We start from the raw sequence: 16,478 nt of genomic DNA, 5'->3' as shown, positions 1-16,478 counted from the left end.
CTTTCCGATCATTTAACAGACCCTAAAAATAATACATTTCCGACCGCTAACCGCATCTATATCCCGACTCCTGACCTGCTGTTATTTTTATGGTTCTAGACTTCCCGATATTATCGTATATAAGTTATATAGAGTATATTTTTCACTCTCGATCATTAGTTCAAATGTGTACCAACAACACATAATTTCCAAATTCCGGAAACTCAGAAGATTTGATGACCTCGTCATACGTTTTTATTGGCCACTATAAATTGTTATGACAATTTATATTATTATTAGTGGCTAGGGGGATTTAATGACATCTTCTCCTGCTCATGTACAGAATCATGCGAATTAATGTAATAACGGGTTAAAAGCATGCCTTCTAAAGTTTTTATTTCTTTCGATTACAGATTAAACTATTTAACGAATGTCTGATGATCTCCACTTTTCTTCCCATATTAATAAAATGAATTAGTTTATTGCGACGTTTTTATCGTTCGCGCCCAATATTGTCTTATGATCGGTTTGAAATACGCAGCACGAAGATAAATGATTGTGAAATTTTGTTGTCTTTCGCTCAAAGCGTCTGATTTGGAGATTTGACTTCTCTTTCGAGTTTCAAGTTAAATGGTTTCAACTTGGAATAATCGAGACATTTGAAGCATGTTTCTGCGGGTAGTATCCGCGGTCGAAAATACCAAGCCTCGCCATTTCTGCAGTCAGAAGCAAGAACAAGCGGCCGTGCGTTTATTTTCAAAGCTATTTTTGTCCCAAACCAGCAACTCTTATATGAATAAACAGTAGAACCTTGACCGGCTTGCTGCGGTCAGCAATAAACACTCTTCTAATAACCAATCTTAAAAATGCTTTCGTCATGTAATTATGATTTTTGAACGCAAAAAGCCACCTCGCCCAGCTCTTAATCACCTTACATCACATGAGTTTATTATGGGCAGAAGTCATGAAAGCCCCTAGCCTCTAATAATAATATAAATCGTCTTAAGAATTTAAAGTGGTCTATAAAAACGTATGACGAACCGATCAGATCTGCTGAGTTTCCCGAAGTTTCGACTGCCGTTATTCAAGATTCTTAATTTCGAAACCAAGTTCAGGTCAGAAAACTCAATTCATGCCGAAATTTAAATATTATTCCTGGCAGTTAGACACGGTATTTATTTGAAAATCTGAGGATGAAATATTTGACGATGATGGGCTAAGTAACAAACACAGCTAAATCCATCACCACTTTTCACATTTTATTTCCTTTAGAAAAGTTTTTGGATTATCGAACGCGGTCAATTGAACATGAGATGATTATTGATAGTGTAGTAAACTGGTCGGAATAATGCGAAAAGACTTTTTCTGAATTTCGAAAATCGAATAGCAAATTCGTTCTAGAGCCATTTTAAACGCTCATAGCACCGGCCGAAAGAAATTCAATCGATCTTTCTATATTGACAGCCTCTGATTTTACATGGACATACGATGCTTAGTCTCCGGCGTTCTTGCTTATCAGTTGAGAAGGATTTGAATTTGTAAATCTGAAAATAGATTTAGGTTTCAATCATTTTGTCTTTTGTTCCTTTGGATATGAGCATTAGCTATTATTTCAAAAACAAACGTCGTTGACGGGTTACCTGACTCAAATAACCTCCTCTTTCTAGAAAATTTAAAAACTGATCTTAGTTTTATATTAAAAATTTTTAATAATAATTTTTGACGACGAAAAAGAAAGCTATTTAATGAGATTGTAAGAGTGGAAAGCTGTCAATCATAAGATTAAGCTCAGAAAAGAAGTCTTTCTGCTATCTTTTGTCCTTGATAGCGCTTGTCAAAGATAACCGTGGCTTAGGCCGCTGTGCAGAATAAAAAAAAATCGGGTTAGTCGACATCTTGCTCGGCTTCGCTGACTCGTTTCAGGTGCTGCTTCCCGCAACGGTCTAAACCAGTCAGGACGGATTCAATCACTGCCCGTAAACGCGCACCACCGCCACCTCCTAACGCCCAGGCAGCGCGAGCTTCCCTTATGAGTTTATAATTGATCCTGCTTGTAATCTTTAGGCCCATGAAGTTTTGACTGTTCTTCTAAACAGATATTCTCACTAGCAGCTTTCAAGCTACAGCAAATTTCCACGATATTTTCCAAAAAATTTTCAGAAAGCGAGCAATTCTGATCAGGCGAGTGATTCTATGGGAGTGTGGAGATCACTATTTCAATCATAATTGATTCAGGTCGATAAAAATTGCGGCCATTTTCCTCGAAAATTAATCGAAATTAAAGATAACGGAAAAGAGTCGTCATCCGACTTTGGTCCGAGATGATCCGACCCTCTGATTTGGAGTTTTGACCTCTGATAACGTTCGCAATTCCGATGTCGCAAGATGAGATTAATATTGGTTTATATCGCCAAAAAAGACGGCACCTCATTTGTAAAACTGTTGTCGCGCCAGGAAACTTAGCATACGTATTAAATAGACTAACATAATGAGCCGCTCTGAGAGACTCTCAGTGAGAGTGTAAACGACTAACGTTAATATAAGTCGCCGTAGTGAAGCTGATTCGATTATTCTAAGACCGAAATCTAACTTTTACGATTCTGCAATAAAGCCAATCACTGCTTATTATTTCTATTCAGCGGACCGTTGCTTCACATTATTATTTATTGATGAACTTTGGTGATGTAAGTAAGTGCTGTTTAGAGCGCAACCTAATTAAATGTTAAAATTATAACTTTGACTCGTCATAGACCTTCCGTTCTTCCTCAATCTTATGTCTCAATATTAGCGGAAAATTGTGGATTTTCGTGAAAGCTACTTGTAAACGCTAAATATCGGTATCGTATTCGTCTGAGGCTCAGACTCTGAGCGGGATGAAAAACGATACGCAGGCCTCTAGAAATAATTTCAGCGATCTTTTTAATTTCGGTCTTATCTGACATCCGTACCTCTCGCGTTTCACTACGAAGAGCCTTTTTTAGAGAAATTTACCTCCAAAAGGATCAGTTCAATGGGCTCCCTGCACAGTTCAAAAGGCTAATAGCCAGTTATTACGGCACTTATAGCTTTGCTAATTGATCTTTATTAAATAATAGATAATAGATAAAAACCAGACCGGAAGATCGTCACAATAGATTCAAAGCGTGAAAAGTGATACGTAAAAAGTATTAATTTCCTTTCACCCGGAAACGGTAAAAATAACTCTTGCTTGCATGAAAATTGAAAAATCTAATCTTCTAAAGAATTTGATCGACATACAGAAAATTTAAAGAGATCATTTGAGTTGAATTTTTTTTGACCGGAGATAACCAGTAGCAAGAGCGTAAAATCAATTTCGAAGCGCGGAATAATTGAATTTGGCTAAATATGTTAGCCTTCTTATCTTCTACTCTACTTTGACAAATTGAGTCTGTCCAACAATGACACTTGAAAATCTACGAAGAATTATTTTACGGTTCTTTCGCCAGAGAACGATCAATAATAATTTTCCCGGAATTAGTTGGATAAAAGTTAAAATAAGGCCATGATTGTGTTTGCAAAGCCATTGCGCTATTATCAGATCGTAAAAGATTAAATTAAGATGATTGAGCACAGGTAGTACTCAGATGTCGCGGATTATCGACATTGAGGCACTTTTATTGCGCCGAGGACAGGTTCGAGAAAAATAGGGAAGCTGATTCTGATTATTGCGATTTTAGTAGTATTCCTTGAGCATTATTCGTTGAATCTCTTCGCTTTCTTCTTCCAGGATGTCGCGCATCTGACGCGCTGTGTATTGAGGCTAGTAAGCATTGTTAGCGTATAATTTGCTGACGATAATTTTCACCTTGTTCTGGAGCTGGCAATAACCTGCATAAAACCGCACTTCTTGACTGATGTTGTTTTCCAATTCGGAGTATACTTCTGTCCATCGGAAATGTTGGCAGCTCTTGCATTTGTCAAATATTTCTAAACTTGAATTTTTTCATCTGTATAAATTTCCGAAAAAAACCTTCACAATCGCCTTCCGTCTTTGTGTAAATATGTCCGTAAATTGGTTCGTTTGTGTAGTTCTCTTCGTTGATTTCAAAACGGCAGGATTCCAATGATTGATCCAACAATTCAACAAAACTTCCGCAGAAAAACTTATCAATAAAGAAGTCAAAATTTTCCCTCTTTTATACCTCTTCGACCGCAGCATCAGATTTTCTAAATGAAACTCCGGTAACCCTTTTTCCGGAATTAATCAATTCGCAAGTGAAATCAAAGCCTTCTGTTCTCCTTTCAGTTTTCGAAAAATTCCAGTAATTGCAACTTCTTGATAGCTCACAGACTCTCTACGCAGGGTTCGATAATTTTCAAGTGATTTATATCATTATTGCCGTTTTTAGAACCCTATCTTGCAGTCTTCTGGGCTCTCTGCATGAAACTGGCTCTTTCCATCGACGAAAAAAGGGTAGAGGAAAAGCGACTTCTTCAAAATTCGCATTGGAATTTATCAAAAATGAGAATTGAAAAAAATACGACGCAAAATTGTAAATTTTACCCAAAAGATCTTCCACGTAAATAAACGATGGGAAAAAACAGCTGCTCAAAAATGAAATTTAAATTTTTCAATTCTTTTTGATATAGAAAAAAATGAGAATTTCAGCAAGGATATGCGCATTTCTAGCTGTGAGTGTAACGGCCGCATCAGAAAGCTTGCTTATTTTGAACCAATGGACGATGGCAAATGACCCATACCTTCTATCTTTTAATGGGACTTCTGAACAGTCAACGAAGATTTCGAATTTCTCATACGATCATGGAGTGCAAGTGAGTTTACATTTTCCTAGCTATTTATCAATTTCAAGGTCAAATGGGCATGTTCTGCTCAGATCAACGACAAAATGTTCATTATTGGCGGCCTTCCGGACAACTCGGACGGAACAAAAACCGTATTCGAAGTTGATGGATGTGCTTTGAAAGATACTGGAATCGAGCTTCCATATCCTTTGTAAGGGACTGAGATATATTCTTTATCCATGCTCAGGAAGCCTCTAGATTATACCTTGCATTGATATAAGTTAACTAAGACGGGTTGCTTTGCAGCTTTGCTGCATTAAATTAAAACAAACGTCATAACTCTGCAGCAAATCTCGAACGTCTACGATCATTAAAGCGATTGATATATGTTTCGTCTAGCATTTACTATCCATTTCTAAGCCGCAGATTATGACAATGTCTGTAATCCGTGACTTCGACCATTTTCAACCATGAAAAACTAGGACTAACATAGTCAATCAAATCGCGTTTATAACACTTTTTGAATACGGTCAAAGCACTCAAGAAAACAAGGAAGATTATATGAGAAATATCAATCGTTGCTAATTTATCTCCGATATTCCTCATTTAGTTAGTAAAAAAACTTTTTATATCTCGATAAAGGCTGGTCACGCATGCACTGTCGGAGCAGATAGAAAAGTTTACATTTGCGGAACAATGTTTAACGAGCTTGGTTAGATTACTGAAGAAGAATTGTCAAATTTATTTTTAATAGACACAAACTGCACAATTTTCGATGGGAGCTCATTCACGCAAGGCCCGAACACACAAACCAAACACATGTTTGGCTCGATGGTCACGTTTTTTGACGGAAATCCGATGATCCTCGGTGGGTATAAAGGCTTCGGACAAGATGAAGTCGCTGTTGAAAAACTTGGAGAGTCAAGTTGGACTTCGATGCCACCAATGCCAACACCCCTAAGGAACTGTTCTTTTATAAGTTTTTCTTTGGCTTTCAAACACTCGTCAAGAGCAGAAAAATAGGTTATTCTCAGCAGTGGCGGTTAATTTAGGTCCAGGGCACCAGGCAATCTGGGTATTTGGAGGAATTACTGGAATCGATGATGTTTCTCAGTCGAGTTCATTCTACTTTCAGAATAATGTTTGGACGCCCGGCCCAGGTAACGATCATCTTATGATTGATTAATCTATGTTAAAGATATGCTGAGGCCACGGCATGGTCATAGAACCATCAAATACTCTATAAACGAGAAGCCTGTCCTACTCCACATCGGCGGCGACATGGTAAAAAACGACACTCTCCCGGTAGAGAGCTTCGACATCCACACAACTAGCTCGCACGATTTAAACCTACAACTTGCTTTCTATACCGACTTTCCAGAGGTCTTCTATGTACCCCCAAATATTTGCTCATAAGTATAAATAAACAGAAGGCTCCTTTGAACAGAAAATGCAGAGTGAAATTCTCCATGAACTCATTTTCGACGTCGTTTTCTGTATTGTGCATGAAAGTTATTTTCCTTCGACAGTGAATGAACAGTAAAGGCTAATATTACATAAGCGCGGAGAATCGGCGGCTGAGTCTTCCGTAATTACGTGGATTCGCTCGAACAGGCTCATTATAAGTTTCTCGCGTGCGTTCCTTTTTACTCGGCTCAAGATAAATCGTCGATCTCCTCCCCTGGGAGTTCAAATTTCCGATCTTCCACTTCTGCTCCAAATCTTCAGTAAGGGTTCCCACCGAAGCCGTACTGTTTGATTTGACGAGTTCACTCGAGCTTAGAACATTTTGACAGATGGAGAGTTACAAAAACTAACCTGCTTTTGCTGACATAAGGATGAATAAAGCTGCCGATGGAATTCGTTGAATGGATCGAAAGGGGAACCGACGACCTCCTCGTTGACCGCGAGCCACATAAACTCGAGCTGGAATTCCTCGTCAGCCTCGAATATGTGTCGGGCATGAATGCGCCGAGTTGACTCTTTCTCCCTGTTCTTGGAATGCCGTGTTTCACGAGCCAAAATGTTCGATCGATTTCGCCCTCGATCTTCTCCATGTTAGGAGGAAAGTCTTCCCTGGGCCGTTCTCGCAGTCCAACCGACCAGTTTATTTTCGGGTCTCTTCGTAGAAACTCGGCTGTTTGTTCGGAAACGTGAATCTTTAAAGGGTTGTTTGTTTCTAATTCGGACTTGCTTACCGAGTCTGATGAGCCACAAGACTCCATGATATCTGTGAGCTCTCTTGTTCTGCCAAATAGACACCACCTTGGCATGACGTTGCCAACAACGCCACTTACTACCGGTCCACTTTTGATGAGTTCATAAGACCTTTAATGTTCTCTTCACTAATCGAAGTAATTTTCAAGTGCCTCCTAGGCTTGAGTGCTATCGACCGCTATCTAAAGAGGGCTGACTTAACCTTATTCAGAAGTTAAGTTTGTCTTTTTCGGAACTGGTGCCTGTGAAGGCCTATTCGGATCATGAGTTTTTCGTGTGGAAGGTGTGGAATTTGAAATTTGTCGATTTCCCGCTGATTCAGGCTTGAGAACGCGTTTTTGTGACGCGGAGCTAGAAATTTAGAAAGAATGTGCGCGTGTTTGAAGCCCAAACTGAACAGCGAGCGAGAAAGTGGCAATTTCCGATGCATGATTCGAGTTCGGAGGATGCGCACCCGACACCGCAACATATGCGTCGCCGATCGTTTCGACTTTGTAGGCGTCCACCGTCGATATGATGCGATCAAAGATCTCGTAGATCAGGCGCAACATCGTCATAATTTGAATAGGCTTCGACTGAGTGCCGATTTTGGTGAATCCTTGAATGTCAGACTGGTAGATTGTTACTGCTTTGAATTCTACTGGTTCGTAGCCCTTTTCACAGTAATAATATTTTCTTCTCAAGAACAACAACAAAGGAAACTGTCATTTATCATTAGTTACTTATTTCCTTTCCGTCAGATAAATCTTCAGCCACGCTTTTTGGCAAGAGATTATAGCAAAGTTCCTCGCTTTTCATTTTTTCTTCAGCAATTTTTCGCGTTTTTTGGTCGACCATCTGATCAAGTTTCGTTGTGTAATCCTAGAAAAAAGGCGTCTATTCTTTATTTGAGGGCTTTTAAGACCTGTAGTCGTGTTGCAAGGTCATCGACCATATCTTTTCTGGGTCCCGAAGACATTGTTTTACGTAGTCGCTCGAGTTCTGGTCTTTGGATAGGATTTTGAGACCAACAAGCAACCATGATGTTTGCCATGTCGACGCTTGATTTGAGCTGATTCGGAGAGCTCGGCTAATCAAAGAGGAAGCAAAGACGGCGTTTGAACATGTACCTGGATGTTGCACAGTCGAATGTGTTCGCTCTGATCGATTGGGATAAAGGGGCGTGGTGAGTTGCCATTGACATCCAGAAAGTTGTTGCGCACGTTTTCGACTAAATGGAGTTTGAAGCCGGATGAAAGGTAGAAAGCCACTCACCAAGCGTTTCGATATTTGGATTGGGCGTCTCAGGACCCAGCCAAAAACAGCCTTTGCCGTAGATTACTTCATGTGCGATTATTCCAAAAGAATAAACATCGGCGCGTTGTAACGTCGCTAAGAAAAAAATCATATTTTGCATAAAACAACATTGGATCAGCTTGCGTCGCTAATATCACCGAGCGAGCACTATCTCTTGTCCAGTCTTGGCCAGCAAAGCGATGATCCGTTGTTGTACTCACGGACGTCGGTCTCAGACGGGTTGTTGAGAATTTCAGGCGCTTGCCAGAGTTGTAATCGACAGAGGTAGTCCTGAATTCGGAATGCTAATTTACAACAAGCTCAGTCTCCCAAAGTTCTAAACTCGCAGCGAACACGTTTCTTGGATTACCCTTGACCAGCAGCAAATTAAAGTGACTTCTGCTTAAAATTTCTAGCCCGTTTCACGTGCTTGAGCGACTTTTTTAGAATGGCGCGGATCAGTCGAGCATTTGTCTCCAGTGTTCCGGCCAATGTCACTTCTATTCCGGCTTATCCTTTCCGGTAAGGCTCCTCGGCAGTCACAAATTATCAGAATTAAACAATCGCTCTTGTTAGAAAGCGAGAATACAATTGAACTTTAACGCAGGATGAGCCTTCTAATAATAAATCACGAAGTATGATATAAGTACGACTGCGGAATGAGATAAATGTCCGCTCGTTTTAGCCAGGCGGATTCTTGCGCTTCCGACTTGAAACAGACTCATAGACTCATCGATTACGCATTACCTCGTCTTTTCGAAAAATCCGTGCTTGCTGCCGCAGTCGCTGGACGCCTAGAAGAAACAATTGAAAATGATAATATAATACGCGTTGAACAGCTCTTACCATAATTACCCACTTTAACAGCGAGTCTTCCAGTTACTAAGCACGAGGTCGTGTTCAGGAAGCCGTGATAGCGAAGCTGCGACCTTTTGATTCAAATGAGTTCTTTGCCGCGGCGCAAAAAACAAGCAAAAAGTTTAAACTGTGAACCTGTGAATGTAGGCGAGACCTTCTATTAAGTCTATGACGAGAGACTTCTTCATTTCCCACGTCAGCTGAATTTTGCTTGACAAGATGTCTTTGAGGCTGCCGTGCGCACCATATTCCTTCCCTTTCGTCAAAAGTAGGAGAAAGCCAAAATGACATTCTCCTGCTTTGCCAAGCAAGAGACGAAAAAATCTCCGCCTTTTGACAATTTCCTGCAAGAAGTAGCCGTGTTCATTTTCATAAAGCAATCCATGGAAGACAGCCACGTTACGGTGGTTTAAAACCATCATTTTTCGCAGCTCCTCTTTTTCTTGTTTCATAAGTCTCAGCAACGCGAATTGGGGACCGAGATCTTTTATTGCCACAACGGTTTCTTTGAAGACAACTAAATCGGTGTATCGTTTTCGTAGCTTTCGAGGGAATTTCCTTTCATAATCGTTAACTTTTCCTAGAAATTACGCTTTTGAAATCGTTCCTGAGGGCCTGATTGCCCGTTCATGGAGAACAAAGATGCCCGGAGATATCCACCGATGGGAGTTCCCACGGTTTTGTCCGTAATTCGTCTGTTGATGAAACTCTTAATTTTTACTTAACCCAGATCTCAGCAAATTGAAAGGCTCACATCAACATCTTTCTCCACTTCTTCGTTGACTTCGAAAGGCGGCTCGTTCGGATTCGCGATGCATCTGCAAATGATTTATTGCATTATCAAGTAACAGTAGCAACAATAGAAATGAAACATTATGTTTCCTCAAACGAACCTGAAACGCTTCTGAATGTATGATGCTAGTTTGACTGTTCCAAAAAGAATAAATCCCGTTGAAACTACAGCTTTAAGCACGTTTTAGCAATTGCTTGGTTTATTATAGGTTCGCCGAGAACGTGATCCCTAGCCATAATCGTAACAATGACGACCTGCACAGTGTTCGTCTTGTCACATTTTGCTCCGTCGTATCCACAAGGCGGAGGTTCATTCGAAAAGTCGCAGGGACAGTATCGGGTTAATTTTGCCTATACCACATTAGCCTTTTAATCTCTTGCCTTCAGATACATCATCCGTAAAACAATTTTATTCAACAAAATGGCTCATATGATGCTTATTTCCTTCTTAGTTCTTTGTAATAGTTTCAATATCTGCCCAAATTTCCTAACTCTAAGGAAATTCGACTTTCAAATAAGCTGAATTAGCCTAAGAATAAGCTTTTTACAATATAGGCTTTTCTTGGTATGTATAAAATTAAGATAAGAATGGAATATATATTGCATGAATAATTGCTTTAATTAAATAAAATGCCTCAACCCTACTCAGATGAGCCTATCATGATAGCTTGAGCGAGGAAAACCAGAAGCTGAGTTCCATTCTAAGCACGTGACCCAACATGGTTCATCACCTATTCCACAAGTCATCTCGCAGTCTATTTTTCAGTTAATTGGGCTAGTTGTAGGCACGTTACCTTTTTCCTCAACGCACCGTTTTCCTTCTTCGCTATCGAAAATCCATTCGTTGTCTATATCACGATTTTTGAAACACTTCGGAACCTCACGTGCGTTGGTAGGACTTAAAAGCGTCGGCGAGAAAAATTGAGAAACAGAGAATGTTACATCAAGCTCCATCAGATCATTGAAGTACTTTTTGACTTGCTCCGTTTGATCGGGAAACCAGCCTATTTGCTTTCGAATCTCTACAGATCCGTTTCTGAAGAAGTCAAGCAAATGAGTTCCATTATAAGGGTCTCCGCCGCGTTGGATAGTGTGATTGATTGCCGCGCCAAGACTGAAGATTGCCTCGTAATACCAGTACTGGAATGGGTTCTCAGCGCATGAGGACTCACTGAGATAAACATCAAGTTATAAACGTCAAGCAGGAAATGCTGAACTCACGGAGGTTGATTTCTGCACTCGCCTATAGGACCCACTAAACGTGGTAAGCCAAGTTGCGGAACACTGACGACAGATGTCTGCCAAATGCCAGTCAAGAGGTCTTCTGATGGAAATGGTTTTGCCTTAAGAGTATCGTTTAATCGTTCGGTCCAGATATTTGTCGAGTAAGCATTCTTCGCTGCAGGTTCTGGGCACAGTTGTTTTTCTTCAGAGTTGCCTGACCATAAGTAACAACTTTTAAAAACGGTTCAAGAGTGATTGCTTAAATCGCATGATAGTGCTGCTAGTTAAACCTTGCCTGTCCCAGTTGACTTGGCGATACAAGTCCAGATAGATAAAGTTCCATTTTTTGTCGTGTTCGAGCTTGTAACGTGGCGATTCTGTGATTTTCTAAAATGCGATAGAAAATATGCCACGCGCGTTCTTTTCTCTTTGCTCTTTATTATTAATCAAAAGTTTTAAAATCGTCATAAAAAGACGAAAAAATTATGAGCAAAGCATCTTGCCTCAGAGGAGACACGTGAGAGGATTTTCGAGCAAGTTCATATTTTCATGCGCGTGGCTCTTGCGGTCGCACTCCTGTAAAGCTGTCCGGAACAGGTGTGGCTCTTAACAAAACGGTAAACGAAATTTTACTTGACCAAGTTTGCTAATCAATTCCACAAGTGCGGCCGAATGCTTCGCCTCTAATTCATTTACCCATGCAAAAGATCACCGTTCGCGAGCGCGCCATGATCTCCGCAACGATTTGATCCTGCTTGTCGCAGAACTCCTCTTCGTTCTCGGCAATAATGGAGACTGGACTGTACTTTTTCTTTTCCTTGCTCAATTTGGAATGGAGCTGCGCCATGTAAGCCCCGCAATCGCCGTCATTTTCCGATGATTTGGGGTATCCATGCTTACTCTCGGCAAGCGAAAGGAGCGATACTCCGAAGGGATTAATTGGACTGAAAACATTTATGCTGCATTCGCGAAACGATTAGCTCATTACTCGTATGTATCATTGAATATTTGGTCATCAAGGAGATCCTTCAGAAAACGTGCAAGAACGTCACTTTATATTTATTCAAAGCATCTCTCAACTGAAGCTACTAAGCGCGATGTTTATATTATATAAATTAATTTGTTCCACAACTCGGTTAGAAAGACGACATGTTCTAATGGTTGAACTTTCCTGTGGAGACCTGTGCGGATCGTCGTCGATGCTTTCTTTCGCCTAGGCGAGTCTTTTTCGCCCAGTATTCGACGCATCCCTGCTCGGTTATAATTAATGATGGCTATGAGGAGAATGAATAAGTATAACCGTTCCTGGTGCGATCAAAGGGAGCTCCCACTGGGAGGCTAGTTGGGCGACTGTGTGATGTTCTGCGTCGCAAGAAAAGCCGACAAGCCCAACTGGAGGTGCTTGGCTCCTGTTTTGCCATAGCGAAAGTGTCTTTGAGATGACAAGATCCGGTTGACAATTGGATTCGAAAATATTTACGTCTAGATCAATCCCGAATTCTTTCTTCAAGTGAGGTCACCAAATAGAATCACGTGAGCCGAGAAATATATATTTCTACTCTTTTTCTTTGAAGAAATTCTCCGCGCCTTAGTAGAATGGCACTAACTAGATCAAGGAGAAAATATCAACCACTGTTGAAAACCCACTTTATCCGGACGAATGCCTATAAGCCCACGTCATTAGTGACGATTTAAGGGACCTCGAGGCCTTTACATCTTCGATTGCTTTGATTATTTCCGAACTTAATTTGTCGGTCGTATGCAAGTACTTTGTGCTGTTGGCGGTGAAAACTTAGAGGGCTTTTCAATTTTCCTCTAACTCGATTGAATAATTGACTTTTAAGATAAATACTTTTAAAATAAATAAGTCGCCGAGGAAAATTAAAAAGAACATTCCTGGAACGAAGAATTTGTTATTACGGTAATTTAACTTTGTTTCTTCTTTCAATTCTCTTGCGTAAACTAAAAGAAAATAAAAATTAAAAGTAGAGAAACGCATTTGTCCATTCGAAGAAACGAATGTTTGAGAATGCGCTGGTGGTGTTATTTAAAGTTCATTCCAATTTTACGATGTGAGCAGGATTTATCAGTCGGCTGAATGGCCAAAGCACCTGCAATAGTCGAGAAAGTGTAGAACTACGATCTGGATTTTTGAGCAGATTCAACAAAAAAAAGTTATTTTTTTTCGCCATCAAAAGATAAGTGATTTCGAATCTTTGCGACAGAATCTTTATGGAAAGCAGTAATTTATTCTTTGTACAAATGATTCAAAAGAAGCAGACTTATTCGTTTTTATGAACTTGAAATCTCTTTAAATCGTTTCTTCTGAATTCAACAACGTCTGAAGCATCTTTCTGTTGCTTTGCTCTTGAATTTATGGCAATTCTTTGGCTTCCACGTGCAAGGACGTGTTCGAGTTCTAAATTTTTGCGATTTTATCAATACGCCACCAACAGAGCTTGTTTTCGTCGAAGCAATGAGTGCGGCGCGCGTGTTTTACCTGAAACCGAGGTGTCCGCAGCCGGCGTTGCACGTTGACCATTCCGACCAGCCGCTGCTACGCACGGACGTTGACGGAGTCGTCGTCGCTCTCTGTCTTTTGGTGCGAAGAGTCGGAGATGGAGATGGCGCCTGAGTAATCGCTCGCGCGGATTTGCACTGCGCCGATTGAAAGCATGAGCGGCTCTCGATAGGAGGCGAGGGGCATGTTGGCGTCTTGAACGCACAAGCTCTAGGTTAATCTTAAATTAGAGCGCCGATTTCAGTTCCAAACCGTTTTCTCATTTGTCTGGCGGCGTAGGAGCACGACTGGCAAGAACTCCACTCTTCCCAGTCCGAGTTTCGTTGGCCTGAGTCTAAAATAAGATTAAGACGGTTGAATTTCTAATTCAATCCGTGTCCTTGACTTCAACTTACGACAAGGTGCATTTGAGCATTTTCGATTGTCCATCGCTTTTCCAAGACAGTTGCTGCCGGAGCATTGCCGCCGTCTCACAGAAATGCCCTCTCCACAAGTCTAAAAAGAAAACTTCTTCTTGCACGAGTCTGAGTGCGTTTTACCTTGGAACAAGAAGTCCACGAATTCCAAGATGTCCACCACGCTGAAACGAAGAGCGTTAAATACAATTCTATAGTGAAGTAAAAAATGACTCACAGCATGGCTGATCCCGGCAGCGCCTTGTCTCGCTGGCCTTGGTTTCAAGGAATTTCTCGCAGACCCTGGTCGAGCGATTGCAAGTCCGAGTACGTGTGCGAGTGCCCATGCCGCAAGTCTCAGAGCAGGAGCTCCATCTTCCCCAGGTGTTCCAAACGTATTTCTCCAGAATCTCATCATATGAAGGGAACGGGGGCGGTGGTGGGCCAACACCAACTGCACACGAGAGTTCGATAAATAGTATCAAAGCGAAAAACAAAATTGGCTTGCCGCTCACTCAACAACTTAATAAAACGCCACCGTCAATTAGTTACGGGCAGAAAATAATAAACAGTGCGGGAAAACGAGACCAGGAAACGGCTCGGCGCAATTTTCGATTATGTCTGATTGAAACTCCTTTCCAGAATTTGATGATCACGTGATTATATCAAAAAATGCTCAATTCTCAGGACCCAATGCAAAAAAATGCCTAGACATTCGTTTTTTTTTCTACGAGCGGAGAATCGGAACGCACCGTGAGAGTAAGCCTATTTATGGTGGTTTTTCTCGAACTTTGCCTAAGATCGCCATGACTGCTTGGGCAGAATCGGCCAGTGTTTCGAAGCTACGAGTTCCGATCGAGGTTTTTCGTGCTTCTTTTTTTTGGATGCGAATTTTTAATTTCAATGAAAAAGCTAGTTTAAGGACCCCCCCATCAAGATGAAAAAAGTCAAAATTTTCAAATTTTTTTTGCTTTTTTGGGTAGTTTAGACCACGAGGAACAACTTTTATACAGAAAATTTTTTTGATCTTATAGAAAATTTTGGCAGAAATTGACTTCAAAAATTGTAAATTAACATTTTACATTTCATAAAAATCTTTAGTTCGCTATTTTTTAATGGTAATTAAGGGTATACCAACGATAAAAACTATTTCTATCATAAACACGAGTATAAAAACGTAATTCAGGGCAATTTAGGCAATAATTACTGAAAATTTAAATACGGAAATTCGACTAAGATTCGACTTATAAAATTTTAAAGGGGCTGTCCTACTTAAGTTCGTTGACAAAAGATCCTCAAAAAGCAAACGGTCGTAGCTTAGGGCCTTAACTTTACCATGAAAAAAAATTAAGGGTATACCCCAACGAAAACCCCAAAAAAAACGTTCACTAAGCAACTTTACCTTTAACGGCCTGTATAACCTTAAATTTGGCATCGAGAGATCATCTTAAGGGGAACGGTTGCAGTAGAGGGTTCGATCTAAAGGATGCAATTAAAATTAAGGGTCTAGCTAAGTTAGTTTTGGAGAAAAACTTTCACTAAGATGCCCTATTTTCGCGATTCTTGATGGGGGGGTCCTTAAGGAATAGACTCTCTAAAATGAAGTATAATCTTATAAGACGTAGAGACGTTGCATCCTGCCTTTGATGATATTTGTAACATAATCAATAGAAGTGTTGTACTTGGCGAGAATGGTGTTGACAGGAAACTCAGCGTTTAGTTTTTCGAAAATCTGCTCTTCCGAAAGGCGCAGTTGGGACTCTCCAAGTGATCAAAGTTACGATTGCGGAATCACCTCAAGATCGACTTTTCTTATTTTTAAATAGGGCTAGAACATGCTCAGCAAAACTGCCAGTACTTTCTTCAAAAGTACCGACTGTTCGTCACCAATCTCTAAGACTAAAAAATAGCTAGTAAGTCAAAGTTGCCATGCAACTTCAACACTTTTGACCCTTTTTCTTTTTCTCTAACCGCTTGATCCGGTGAACTCCAGCCAAGAACTTGTTCAATTCCTTGTGTGGTTCCTTTCACGCAAAAAACGTATATAAACTTAACTAAATACATTTATTTATTTGCATGAATTGACATAAAGGAACCGTTCCTTATCCGATGAAAATCGTCTAAAAAGTAAATGTGGTAAATTCAATTCAACTATTATTTACAAAAAAAAAAAACACAGCCCTTTCCGTTTGAAGAAAAAAAATAAGTTTAGGCAATTACAGTTTTTCTCGTTTTTTCATCTCTCACCTTCTAGCTTCTGACAAAGTAAGCAGCAATCCAAATAAAAATAAACGCATTCTTATCTCGAATTAAATTGACGAAAAAGCAAAACACGAATTTTGGTGATGATCTTAAAAAGGAATGAGTTTGTACGGTAGTACTTGTCGATAAAGTGAAGTTTGGTGGAATTGTCGCCGACACCATCGTGCGAGACTTTCCACCCTGAGGCACTT

The 16,478-nt window shown here is 40.3% G+C and overlaps 6 protein-coding genes and 1 long non-coding RNA gene across 7 annotated transcripts; 1 reads left to right on the top strand and 6 right to left on the bottom strand.

Annotated features, from left to right (window-relative positions):
* Positions 1-3,099: 3,099 nt before the first annotated feature.
* Positions 3,100-4,343, bottom strand: LOC145708658 (uncharacterized). The gene is made up of 4 exons (XM_081786357.1): positions 4,143-4,343; positions 3,971-4,103; positions 3,806-3,927; positions 3,100-3,760 (listed from the first exon to the last, which is right to left on the bottom strand). The coding sequence occupies exons 1-4, from the start codon at positions 4,157-4,159 to the stop codon at positions 3,694-3,696; spliced, it is 339 nt and encodes a 112-aa protein (XP_081642483.1). The 5' UTR covers positions 4,160-4,343; the 3' UTR covers positions 3,100-3,693.
* Positions 4,344-4,605: 262 nt separating this feature from the next.
* On the top strand, positions 4,606-6,170 carry LOC145709171 (uncharacterized). Its single transcript, XM_081786852.1, has 6 exons — positions 4,606-4,773; positions 4,812-4,955; positions 5,386-5,455; positions 5,498-5,722; positions 5,754-5,903; positions 5,942-6,170. The coding sequence occupies exons 1-6, from the start codon at positions 4,684-4,686 to the stop codon at positions 6,157-6,159; spliced, it is 897 nt and encodes a 298-aa protein (XP_081642978.1). The 5' UTR covers positions 4,606-4,683; the 3' UTR covers positions 6,160-6,170.
* Positions 6,171-6,235: 65 nt separating this feature from the next.
* Positions 6,236-7,061, bottom strand: LOC145707476 (uncharacterized). The gene is made up of 3 exons (XM_081785006.1): positions 6,942-7,061; positions 6,562-6,902; positions 6,236-6,521 (listed from the first exon to the last, which is right to left on the bottom strand). The coding sequence occupies exons 1-3, from the start codon at positions 7,014-7,016 to the stop codon at positions 6,296-6,298; spliced, it is 642 nt and encodes a 213-aa protein (XP_081641132.1). The 5' UTR covers positions 7,017-7,061; the 3' UTR covers positions 6,236-6,295.
* Positions 7,062-7,187: 126 nt separating this feature from the next.
* LOC145707475 (receptor-type guanylate cyclase gcy-28-like) lies at positions 7,188-9,354 on the bottom strand. Its single transcript, XM_081785005.1, has 8 exons — positions 9,229-9,354; positions 9,082-9,164; positions 8,983-9,029; positions 8,457-8,526; positions 8,215-8,331; positions 8,070-8,170; positions 7,865-8,029; positions 7,188-7,821 (listed from the first exon to the last, which is right to left on the bottom strand). The coding sequence occupies exons 1-8, from the start codon at positions 9,279-9,281 to the stop codon at positions 7,675-7,677; spliced, it is 783 nt and encodes a 260-aa protein (XP_081641131.1). The 5' UTR covers positions 9,282-9,354; the 3' UTR covers positions 7,188-7,674.
* A 346-nt stretch (positions 9,355-9,700) lies between these two features.
* LOC145710061 (uncharacterized) lies at positions 9,701-10,062 on the bottom strand. Its single transcript, XR_014134997.1, has 3 exons — positions 9,987-10,062; positions 9,848-9,911; positions 9,701-9,802 (listed from the first exon to the last, which is right to left on the bottom strand). It is a non-coding gene; the product is annotated as an uncharacterized LOC145710061 (long non-coding RNA).
* A 468-nt stretch (positions 10,063-10,530) lies between these two features.
* On the bottom strand, positions 10,531-12,156 carry LOC145709170 (uncharacterized). Its single transcript, XM_081786851.1, has 7 exons — positions 12,098-12,156; positions 11,806-12,053; positions 11,688-11,714; positions 11,405-11,498; positions 11,107-11,340; positions 10,680-11,056; positions 10,531-10,640 (listed from the first exon to the last, which is right to left on the bottom strand). The coding sequence occupies exons 2-7, from the start codon at positions 11,954-11,956 to the stop codon at positions 10,531-10,533; spliced, it is 993 nt and encodes a 330-aa protein (XP_081642977.1). The 5' UTR covers positions 11,957-12,053; positions 12,098-12,156.
* Positions 12,157-13,349: 1,193 nt separating this feature from the next.
* On the bottom strand, positions 13,350-16,411 carry LOC145707495 (semaphorin-5B-like). The gene is made up of 11 exons (XM_081785028.1): positions 16,273-16,411; positions 16,118-16,145; positions 15,986-16,028; positions 15,667-15,786; positions 14,821-14,898; positions 14,264-14,479; positions 14,170-14,210; positions 14,026-14,125; positions 13,883-13,964; positions 13,610-13,840; positions 13,350-13,528 (listed from the first exon to the last, which is right to left on the bottom strand). Exons 1-11 carry the CDS (start codon positions 16,320-16,322, stop codon positions 13,441-13,443), a joined length of 1,077 nt encoding a protein of 358 aa, XP_081641154.1. The 5' UTR covers positions 16,323-16,411; the 3' UTR covers positions 13,350-13,440.
* Positions 16,412-16,478: the final 67 nt, after the last annotated feature.

Source organism: Oikopleura dioica, chromosome XSR (genome assembly GCF_907165135.1).
Source record: "Oikopleura dioica chromosome XSR, OKI2018_I68_1.0, whole genome shotgun sequence".
Lineage (NCBI taxonomy): Eukaryota > Metazoa > Chordata > Appendicularia > Copelata > Oikopleuridae > Oikopleura > Oikopleura dioica.
This window is presented reverse-complemented; position numbering and strand designations above follow the sequence as displayed.